Consider the following 11363-nt stretch of genomic DNA (forward strand, 5'->3'; position numbering starts at 1 on the left):
TCTGAACATAAAAAGAGTGTAATGTCTCCCTCAAGTGGCTGTTATTGAATTTTGGATTGAGACCCTAGAAATTAATAATAATAATAATAATAATAATAATAATAATAATAATAATAATAAATAAAAAATGTTTTGGCTTTTCAGTCCGGGGAGCCCTATAGGGGGCCGCAAAGGAGTGACGGGGGTCCATGGATAAATCAAGAAAAACAAATATTTTCAAAAAATAAAATGATAGGCCAATGTGTGTGTGTGTGTGTGTGTGTGTGTGTGTGTGTGTGTGTGTGTGTGTGTGTGTGTGTGTGTGTGTGTGATTAAAATAAATAAGCAAATAAATATATTAGATTAAGATTAAGACAATAAAAACATTAAAAATGTGATTAGAAAAAAAAGTGATCTATTAAATAGCCTAGATTACAATAAATTAAAATAAAAAACATAATACATAAAGCATTTAACAAAATACATAAATAGGGCTACACAGGCCTAAAAACAGCTACTAACGTTATAGTGAGTTAAAATAGGTTTATATTACTTAAACTAATTTTAGATGTATTCAGGATTATCATATTTGGGGGTCCGTGGCATTTGAAAGATTGGAAACCCCTCAAGCAAATTACGAATGAAAATATGGTCATTCACGAAGGTTAATGGCCTAAGTTACTGCGTTGAAGAGAATATGATGAGGAAAAACAACGTACGATATTAAAATGCGTCTTCTAGTAACTTAGGTTGGTTAACTCACCCAAACTCTACTTACACGATAGCCTGTTTACACAACACGACCAGACTGTAACGACAAGCGCGCAAATGTAAACTTACTAGTAAGCTAAAAAAAGTTAGCTAAAGTAGGCTAGTCAGAATGCGTAAATCACGTTGTGAATGCGCGCTTGTCGTAACAACTCAGAACACGGACAATGAATAATTTATAAAAGCACAAATCATTTATAATGTTGTATTTCGATTATGTACTTATTATTTCCGGGGCATAGTTTTCACAACATGAACTGTTTTTTTGATAAATGCTGATAATGTTGTTTTAGTGGACTAAAATGAATGCCATTTTAGTAAATCTGACTATAAATGAATGAAAAGGACATAGGCTAAAAAATACTGACTAAACATAAAGAATATTTCTGTCAAAAGACAACAATTATGACCAAAACAAAACAAACCCTCTACTGTGGGCCTACTCCTGAATGAATGAATGAATGAATACAAGCACCGGCTTAGACGATCCATACGCTTACGGAAAAATGGACAAAAAATACTGATGATTTATCTTGTTTGCAAGAGTATAGAATGTTTTGTCCAATAAAATGCACACTAATATGAGATTGCCCCCTAAAGTGACTAGCAATAGCAAATCATGGGTTTGCCAGGCTTTAATATTCCAACTTGTTAACACAGGAAAAGGGTTTTTAACAGATTTTGCCATTATATTCTTGAAGAACACAACACAGGCAACAAAATTAATTACAAAACGGTTTCAGCTTTAATATGAGATCATGTTTAGTTACAAAAGTGATATTGTCCTTCATCTTCATTGAGGTGTTGGCTTTTTCAGCCATGTTGCTGAAATAGAGGGGGGAAAAACTAAATCGTTAAACTGTAAGGAAGATAAACAAAATCATCTCAGTTTGATCTCAGTACAAAGTTGCTTTGAGAGTTGTGAAGATGCTTACCAGTAATGCTCGTCCTTTGGTCTCAATGGGCATAAAGGCCACTCCTATCGCACAAATCACACATGCTATGGCAAAAGGTGACAGGGCCAAAATCACAGACCTAGACATCAACACCTATGACACGTGCAAACAATGTTATCTTTGTGTAAATCAATAGCGGTAAACACAAAACCCAGATATTTATTTAGATGAACACACACATGCAAAGTCAAACACATAGAGCACCTGTGCAATGAACGGTGCGATCATTCCCCCAACTCGACTGAAGGATGTGCAAAAGCCCATTCCGATTGAGCGCACGGATGTGGGATAAACCTGCAAACACACACCAATCATTCGGCTTTAACTTAAATGCAATATTAACTCTTCTTTTAAAGGTTAAGTTCACACAGAAATGAAAATTCTGTCAACAAGTAGGCTACTTACCCTCATGTCATTCCGACTCCATAAGATTCTTATGGGTTTGGAACGACATGAGGGTTTAAATTGATGACAATATTATCATTTTTGGGTGAATTATTCTTTTAAAATATCAAGAGGAAGTGGAGTGTTCATGTGTTTGGTCTCACCTCTGCTGTGTAAATATAGACCACATTAAAATTCATGGAAACCATAGAGCGCAGAAGGAAGAGCAGTACAGTGAAACCAAACCTGCACAGGGACAGACACATAATTCAGTCATCTACTTCAGCGGCACTTCTAACACATGACCACAAGAGGACCACGAATTGTTTGAGCACCCCTATTGTAAGTAAACGGCAGAATAGCATACTGCCATACTGCTTTCTGCAGTATAGTTTATACACTGTTCAAAGTATGTATTGAATACGTAAAACAGATGGTACTATAATTACTAAAGCAATAATAATAGCAGTATGTACTTAAAAGCAGGTACACAATATAATTCAACATTAAGTGAACATACTTCATTAGAATTACATAAATGCACCGTAAATAAAATAAACATTGTGATGTAAGGTGTGACCGAGTGTGACCAATGAAAAGCAGTGTTATTTTAGTATCATTCATATATTATTAGTTTTTATTCCTTTTTCATAATTTTTTTTTACACATTTAATTTTTTTTGTTAACATTTATTTTATATTTACATAAAATATAATTTAAAATGTAATATAAAATTATAATAGCATAAAAATTTATTTTTTAGCATTTTATTTGTACTTTATTTAGAATTTTAATATCGGTCATTATCGGTTATCTGCCATAAATTATTAAAATAATTGTCGGCTTATTGGTTTTGTCTTGAATTTTTAATATCAGTGTATCCTTAGATGATCTACATATTACTCCTGAGTTGATGAAAATGATATTAGGCATTGTAAAATGATTTACACTGATTAGAGATTAAATAAGTTTAAGATTTTCTTTTATATTTTATTTAAGTTAACGTTTATTTTATGTTACATTTATGCATTTGGTTGACTCTTTTATCCAGAATGATTTGTATTATATTCAAATGCTATTTCAATGAACAAAAATGCTTTTTATGGTTTTAATTTTAATTTCAAATCATTTTAGAGAACAAGAGAACTATATACTCACATTGTTGTGCAAATATTAACAAGCATGAAAAAGACGGCACACAACACCAGCAGTATGGCCATGCTGGGCTTCCGTCCGAATACATTTAACAAGGCGATATTGAGGGGGATGACTGCAGAGGAAACACACACATCAGCTTTTAACATTCAACTAAGCGGAGTATGTGAAACCGGGGGTGAGTGAGAGGTCAAAGGTCACTCACGTGCCACCTCGCCCAAACAGCTGATGAGGAGGGTCTGGTAATCAGCCATGTTGAAGGGGATGCAGTAACACAGCGCCTCCTCCTGTTTGTGTTTGATCTGGTGCTCTAGGTCGGCATCTGTCACACATAGAAGGTTCTTCTCCAGTAACTCAGAGCTGCTCAGGACGGAGCCGTAATAGATGAAGGAAGCCACAAACCTGTGGATGAACAATGCAATACATCACACTTTTAGCATACAAAAACTACACAGGAACTGAAAAGTGTATTTGCTGATTAGATTACACACACACACACACACACACACACACACACACACACACACACACGCAACACACATTAACCAAAGGGAAAAGTGTTAGACATTACCATGAGTACCACAACAAAAGTGATGTTCTTCTATAAGCCGGGCTGATCAGAGTGAATGCGTTTCCTCTTTCTGTCTGAATACAAACAGTTCTGTCAGTTTACACTTACATAAAAGCATAAATTAATCTGTGTACTGTATTTCCTAACTGTTCAAAAGTACCTATTATCTGAAACTATTAATAGTTTAATAGTTTAGTTTAGTTTGTCATAAAGGACTCAGATAGAGAAAAAGGAACTTCTCATACATACCACTTCAGGTTCCCGTAGTTCTCCTTCCGGTACGGAGACGCCATTCATCCTGGCGATCCAATTAAGTGTAGACACTGCTCCTTTTATGTTACCTGCCGAGACCTGGAACCGTGCAGACTCGGGAATAAACTAAGACGGAGGAAAAGAGTGAGCGAGTGAGTTAAAAACGAACTTTTACTTCCATTTTCTTCAGCATATTTCAACGGCATTTAGACAAAACTCACCAAGAAGAGGCCAAGGAGTATGATGCTGGGAATGATGGAGAAACGGATCATCCAACGCCAGCCCATCGTGGGCACCACCGTCATCCCGAGAACGATAATAAGCATGGATCCCAGCATCCAGAAGACCTGTCCACCAACACAGGTAAGGTCAGTATTGGAAGTTTCCCAGTTGCAGGTCAAACATAAATTATTATTATTATAATTTTGCATTTGGCACTCACTGTGGCAAGAGGCAGCAGGAATGCTCTGTGTTTAGCCGGGATGAATTCGGTCTTCAAAATAAACCTTTAAAAAAAGAAAATAGCAGAGAGTTTTGGAGAGTTAGCCAATGCATTTGAATTATTATTTTGATGTATTCTGGAAAATCAAGGTTACCACAATTTATGGCCGATGAATTTCCATGACCTTTTTCAGTTGTTTATGATTACTGGTTCAAGGTTTAAAACATATTTTGAATCAAAAATGAATCATTCAAACATAAATTACCCAGAAGAATAATGTTCTCACAAAATGAACATTTCTATGGCTCACAAGTAAGTCGTTTAACAAAGAGACATTTTTGAAATATTCTTCAGCAAAGCATATCTTAATAAAAATGTATAATTGTATAATTCCAGAACAGAAAAACACTATTTAAATCAAATTCCTTGACATTTCCAGGTTTGTATGTATTGAAAGTATGTGATGTTTAGCATAATCTCACCCTTGAGATGTGGCTGCAACACCGCAGCCCACCATGCAGCGCAGGAAGATGAACCAGCCGTACGATGGAGAGAATGAAGTGAGCAGAGAAAAATATGATGCCCATATAAAGCCACCAAACACCACCTGTGCACACAAACACATGATTTTCCCTTAAATCTAATTTACAATAAAATCACAATATGTGTTATGGATTAAACGAAATATCATCTGACCTTCCAGCGTCCATATTTGTCGGCAACATAGCCACAGAGGACCCCAAATACCATAAAACCCAGGAACACCATCTAAAAACAAGTCCTTTAATGATTATTTCAGAATTTTATAGAATTGCACTTGCACACACAACAAAATCACCCAGTTTTCCTTTGCATATCAACCTGGGATAGAAGGAAATATTTTAGCATTTAATAATTTATCTCACCTATAAATAGATACAAAAATCTCAACCAAACTCGTCAGACAGACACACGCGTGCAACTTGCACTTCAACATTCCATTCCTGTCAAACTTCAAAACGAAACAAAATAAAGCGCTCTGATTGGACGAGCTCCTCACCGTGGAGACAAGAGCCACCTGCCAATCCTCTAGACGCCATTCACAGCGGATCTCAGGAGAAACCACAGCTAACAACATGATCTCCATTGCCTCCACTATCTACACACACACACACCAGCAATGAAACATGTAAGCAGTAAAGACAGTATGCTGGTTAATGAATTACAGAGACAAACACATACACTTGTCTTACATTGGCACTACCCATGATGACAAAAAGCAGAATATGAAAGCGTCCAAAGCCGATAGTCTCCACAGCATCCTCGACGGTGTAGTATTTCGGTTCTGTGTGGGCTACGGAGGTCAAAATCCCACTCGATTAGGTGACTGGAAGTTCTCTGAGAGTAAACATATCTACTTTAAGTTTTTTTTGTTAGCTTGTTCCTTACCTTTGGCCTCGGCAGGTTCAGCAGGTGTGTTATTGCTGCTACTGGTGTTGATCTCTTCCTCCAGCTCCAATTCCTGAAGATGGATGCCATTGACCAGCTGGGTCTTCATGGAAGACGATCGCTTTAATGCCATCCTCTCTGAAAAGTCGACTTATTTCTTCAATCGCAGGCACTGAAAAGTTTGGATTAAACTTTTTATGTTAACAAGAATAGGCTAAGACCTTAAAGCAACAGAAGAATGCTTAAAAAAACGTATGATGGTATCATACTTTCTGGACATGGTAGCATCGTATTACCGTGATGTTGTTTTTGACATATACCATGATAATACCATGGTTTTAGGGAAATGTACCATGTTTTTGGACACGGTACCATGTTTCTGGACACATATCATGATAATATCTGTTTTTTTTTAAACAAGTTTTCTAGGACAAGAACCATGGTAATATCATGATATTCTTTTATATACCTTTTGATTATTAAACAAATACCATGGTATATCAATACGTTTTATCATTCAGTAGCATTTTATGACCACTTGATACCTTCACTGTACAGCCATAGTATTTTTTAAGCGCTCTGATATGTCACAATGAGTGACAAAAGTATGCCACACAGCAGACTAATCTACTTAATACTTAGCCTATATGACTTTTTTTATGTGAGCATATAATAAATTCTTACTATAACATCGGATGATGAGCTCATCAAACACGATTCTTCGTCATGTCGAAGCTTTTCCCATCGCATCTCATCCCGAATGACACTTTTTTGATACCGTATCTATTTGACAGAGAGGCAGCAGATCAAGAAATTCCCGTATGTTGTGTCAAGACCTTTCCGCGATTTATGCAAATCAGTCTCGCTAAACGCTGATAAAAATGGGTCCAGGAGATTTCTGAACTATAAAATCCTTCCTACTTCGCTTGTATAATCCAGATTCTGAACTCTGTAGAAATTTTAAACTCCCAAAAAATGCAGCATCAACCTCTCCCGGAGTAACAACACCCGCATACACCTGCCGACAGGTAAACAACGTCACAACCTTCAGCGTGGAGGTTCTGCTTAACTTTTAAAGGGACATGACTCATTTTTTCTTTAGAAAATTGACGCCCAATATCGTGTTACTTTTCTCTATTTGTAAGGAACTGTGGATTGGATTATGTCGCTGTTTATTGAGAGTGGACAAACAGGTTTTAGTGTTACTCTCCTGTGTCTGTGTCTGTGTCTGAGTCTGAGCCTATACTATACTGACCTAAATCTTGTAAACAAAGCTGTGGGCATTGACATGTTTGTAGTGTGCATATAGCCTACATTCTCGCCAAACGATAACAATTGCAATTCTACGGACCTGTTAGGCAAGAGACGCGAGTAATGTTACAAGGTTTCAGCCGAAGTGGGTGCGACTAAAACATCCTGATCGGCCACATTGACTGACTAGGGATGGGAGATTCGTGACTATATCATGTGTATGAATAGAATCTTTTCAACGAATCCGTTCAGCCTGTTTACAAAATGTCCAATCGACTTCACTACATTTATGTAGTTAAGTCGATGAACGCGTAGCCTACTTCAAAATAGTTGATACATATTGAATAGATGTTTATTTGAAAAAGTGTTAAATTAAATGTATGTGGATAGGCTACAGAGAGTAAATAAATTGTGTAAATCTTTTACATGTTTACATTTCAGAATTAGGCCTATTTTATTTTATAACATGTTATTTTTATTGAAGCCACATCTGAATCTTGAACTATTATCTTCTTCCAATATAGATAGATAGACAGATGGTTACACTTCATTTTAAGGTGTCATTGTTACAGTATAATTATATATTTAAGTACTGAGTAATATAAATTAACTACATGTACTTACTATAGGGTTAGGGTAGGATTAGAATTTGGTTGAGGGTTAGTTGCATGTAATTATGCATAATTTACTGTTAGTAAGTACATGTAACATATATAACAAGGACTCCATGCAATAAAGTGTTACCATTTGTATTATTAATCTTTTCTTTTTAGATTTATGCTGCATTACAGATTGTATTAGATAAATGACCTCTACCCGGTACTGACACAAAAGAGACATAACTGACGGCACATTGTTTATTATTTAATTTACACAACAATATAGAGACATTAAACATCAAATACTGGGATGCAGTTTGCAGAGACCAAGAGAGAAAGAAACAAGACAGAAGTGTGTATATATATATATATATATATATATATATATATATATATATATATATATATATATATATACCTCCATGATAGGATCACAAAGATGGTGTTAGCATCTTTAACAAAAAAGATGAGAATATCGTTAGTTTTCAGGTAGCTTAAATGAAATGAAAAATTAACTTTCTGTAAGATTTAGTTTACATTCCTATGACATCCACTATGGCACCGACATAGGGACAGGGGGAGGTATACTATTGCGCACACTCACTCACTCTCTCACACACACACACACACACACACACACACACACACACACTGCATTCAGTTAATCTCAGAATTTGCACATTGTAATTGCTATAAATATGATTAAGTTGAATGAACAGTTAAATGCTGTAAGGGTTTGATGGTTTCAGACAGTCAAAATACCTCTCTCTCACACACACACATACACACACACACACACACACACACACACACACACACACACACACACACACACACACACACACACACACACACACACACACACACACACACACACACACACACACACACACAGAGAGTATATTGAGTATAGCACCATGTTAATCAATTGACTGAAATATAACACTTATTCGCAAGGTAGTCTTTTATGAATGCGTACACTTTAAAAAAAAAAAAAAAAAAAAATATGAAAGAAAATAAAAGAATCCCAGTTGGTCTTTGCACAGTGGGAAAGGGGGCGTCTGACAATGATGTTTGCCTCTTACTGGTCAACTGTGGACTACATACTGAATATTTAAATATGAAGAAATGTCCGTTTACATATTATTACTCTTTCTATGGGATATATTTTAGTCATAAATATTGATTTTCAAATACTTTCAAAAATATTATTCAGATTTAAAAATGACAAAATACTGAACATTTCTTTTTTTGATGATCAGGATGGTTTGTTTCTCTGTGCTTTGACCATTGGTTTTTAGTCTAATGAACCATTACATATTAGTCTTTCAAAGTAAGCTAAATTCTATCAAGCCTGTTTGTAGTATTTTTCAATATTTTTAAAGACTATTAGCATGCCCATCAAGACATTATCACACAAAATAAACAAGGAAGAAATAAAGCATAATCCATCACTTCACATGCGTACCGATTTAAGGCCTGCCAGGAGTCTACATGATTGATAGAAATATAGAATATTATAGAAAGAATGAAGAAAGGAAAATTCTAGATGTAAGAAAAGACAGGGATATAAAAAACAAAACAAAAGGGTTTCCGCACCTTTTGACCAATATATTTCCATGACTTTTCAATTAGTTGATTATTCATTATAGTCATGATTATTGGATAATGATTTTTAAAATCATTTTATTGCACTCCCAAAGAGCAATTTCGAGCTAATGAAATATTTACTAGATATATACGATGTAACCTGAAATCTAGAAAATATTACATAAATTATGGAAATTTTGATGATCATTCAATGACCTTTTTTCAAGCTTGAAAAATATGAATTTTCCATGATATTTTCAAGTTCTTCACGAGTGTGGGAACCCTGTATAACCAAAATAAATAAATAATAAAAATTAATAAAAATAAAGAGAGGAAAAATAGTACAGGCAATTAAAGGCCTTTAACCTCATCACATTTCCTTACAGGAATCTTTACAACACCTCTGTGCAAATCCACATGACCATATACATGAAAATACCTAGCGTAAGAATGCCTACCGAATTACGAAGCTAAAGGAACTATATGCCTCAACAGTGATTTGGTCTTTTTTTTTTTTAAATGTCCCATAGCAACACTTTTCCCACATCTTTAATACGTTTCATAACAATAAAAATAAATACAATCTAATATGTTTAACATATAATCTAACATATAATCAGATTGTGCTCAATGAGTTGATACATTAATATGCAATATATATATATATATTTGTATAGAATATGAACTCACTTATATCTTTCTTTATAGTATTTATATAGTTACTGTATACTATACTCTCTTTTCCATAATAAACTCTTTAACTGATTGACTTCCATTATCACCATGATATGAATGTGCAAATATGAGAAAATGTGCAAAATTAATATCAACTGAGAAACTACCTCAGCTATACTTTTAGAAAGACACTGAAATGATTGGACAGCCAACATTCATAACCCACTGGCAAAAAAATACACACGGGCATCATGAACGTTTGCTTTGATACTTTTCCTCAGATGCAGACCGGTTGGACAAAGTAATATGGTGTTATCGGCATGGGAACCATGCTGGTCTGCAACCGAGGCCGCCTGTCGATCATCTCCACATGTGGGCTGGCTCAAAAACCGACTCAAAAAAGTATGCGGAGTAACTTCACTGTTTACAACCCCAACAAAATCTGTTTCCCTCCCCTGCAGAGTTTGAAGCACTCAGAGCTCAAATGTAAGGCAAGACCTGAAGACCTTGACAGACTATAGCTCTGTTCCAAAACCTAGTGAGCTGCTGCACTGCCTACATGGGCAGCATCCCAATTGTCATGGAACCTCATAAGTGGCTCATGTGGAACACGCTACACTGGCTCCAACACAAATTGACTCGATTTGCAACTGATTTCAATCAAACGAGTTTAACGTTAGCATGTTGCTAAGCTAACGGCGTGATACTCTAATAAGTAAAAAATACACAAAGCTCACAAATGCTGGGTAAATTAATATAAGCTACTTATCAAATTAAATATTTCATTATAATAGACATTTATCTTGCCTAGTCCAGAGTTTAAAGGTGGTATCAGTGATTTCAGGCCCAAAAATATTTTTATCACATTCATCTAATCTTTCCTAACGATCCGCTAGCTGCCCGCCCCATAAGCATGCCGTCAAAAAAACACGTCTCTGTAGGCAGCCTAGGTTCTGAGATCTGCACACAAAAACAAATGGTTTCACCAACCACTCAAAACCAAAACAAATAGTGTTTCAACCAATCACCGACAGGGGGAGGGTGTTGTGAGGTTTTGTGCTCGTGCACGGCTGCACGCGGAGTCAGAGCTGAAGAAGAAGCTGGCTCAAAACCTCACAACACCCTCCCCCTGTCGGTGATTGGTTGGAACACTATTTGTTTTGGTTTTGAGTGTTTGGCTAAACCATTTGTTTTTGTGTGCAGATCTCAGAGCCTAGGCTGCCTACAGAGACGCTTTTTTTTGGGCCTGAAATCACTGATACCACCTTTAATATTAGCATTTTGCTAATGGCATGACACACAAGTATAAAACT

The 11363-nt window shown here is 35.8% G+C and overlaps 1 protein-coding gene across 2 annotated transcripts; it reads right to left on the reverse strand.

Moving 5' to 3' along the window:
* Nucleotides 1-1471: 1471 nt before the first annotated feature.
* svopl (SVOP-like) lies at nt 1472-7370 on the reverse strand. Of its 2 annotated transcripts, none has more exons than XM_081363130.1 (16): nt 7287-7370; nt 5936-6107; nt 5740-5840; nt 5547-5645; nt 5204-5275; nt 4990-5114; nt 4508-4571; nt 4287-4412; nt 4063-4191; nt 3814-3887; nt 3448-3644; nt 3246-3357; nt 2252-2333; nt 1908-1997; nt 1683-1796; nt 1472-1572 (listed from the first exon to the last, which is right to left on the reverse strand). In XM_081363130.1, the coding sequence occupies exons 2-16, from the start codon at nt 6066-6068 to the stop codon at nt 1561-1563; spliced, it is 1530 nt and encodes a 509-aa protein (XP_081219256.1). In that variant the 5' UTR covers nt 6069-6107; nt 7287-7370; the 3' UTR covers nt 1472-1560. The 2 variants fall into 2 exon arrangements, with proteins under 2 accessions (XP_081219256.1, XP_081219255.1); XM_081363129.1 differs by lacking the exon at nt 7287-7370 and adding an exon at nt 6620-6981.
* Nucleotides 7371-11363: the final 3993 nt, after the last annotated feature.

Source organism: Scardinius erythrophthalmus (assembly GCF_964197995.2).
Source record: "Scardinius erythrophthalmus genome assembly, chromosome: 4".
In the NCBI taxonomy this organism is placed as follows: Eukaryota; Metazoa; Chordata; class Actinopteri; order Cypriniformes; family Leuciscidae; genus Scardinius; species Scardinius erythrophthalmus.

What these genes read in the sequence shown, in the direction of transcription:
- svopl (XM_081363130.1), bottom strand. Translation starts at nt 6,068, where the DNA reads ATGGCATTAAAGCGATCGTCTTCCATGAAGACCCAGCTGGTCAATGGC. An exon ending in TCCTGCTGCCTCTTGCCACA is followed by an intron (nt 4,413 to 4,507) that starts GTGAGTGCCAAA and finishes GTTGGTGGACAG; the next exon opens with GTCTTCTGGATGCTGGGATC. An exon ending in CTGTTTGGGCGAGGTGGCAC is followed by an intron (nt 3,358 to 3,447) that starts GTGAGTGACCTT and finishes TTTCCTCTGCAG; the next exon opens with TCATCCCCCTCAATATCGCC.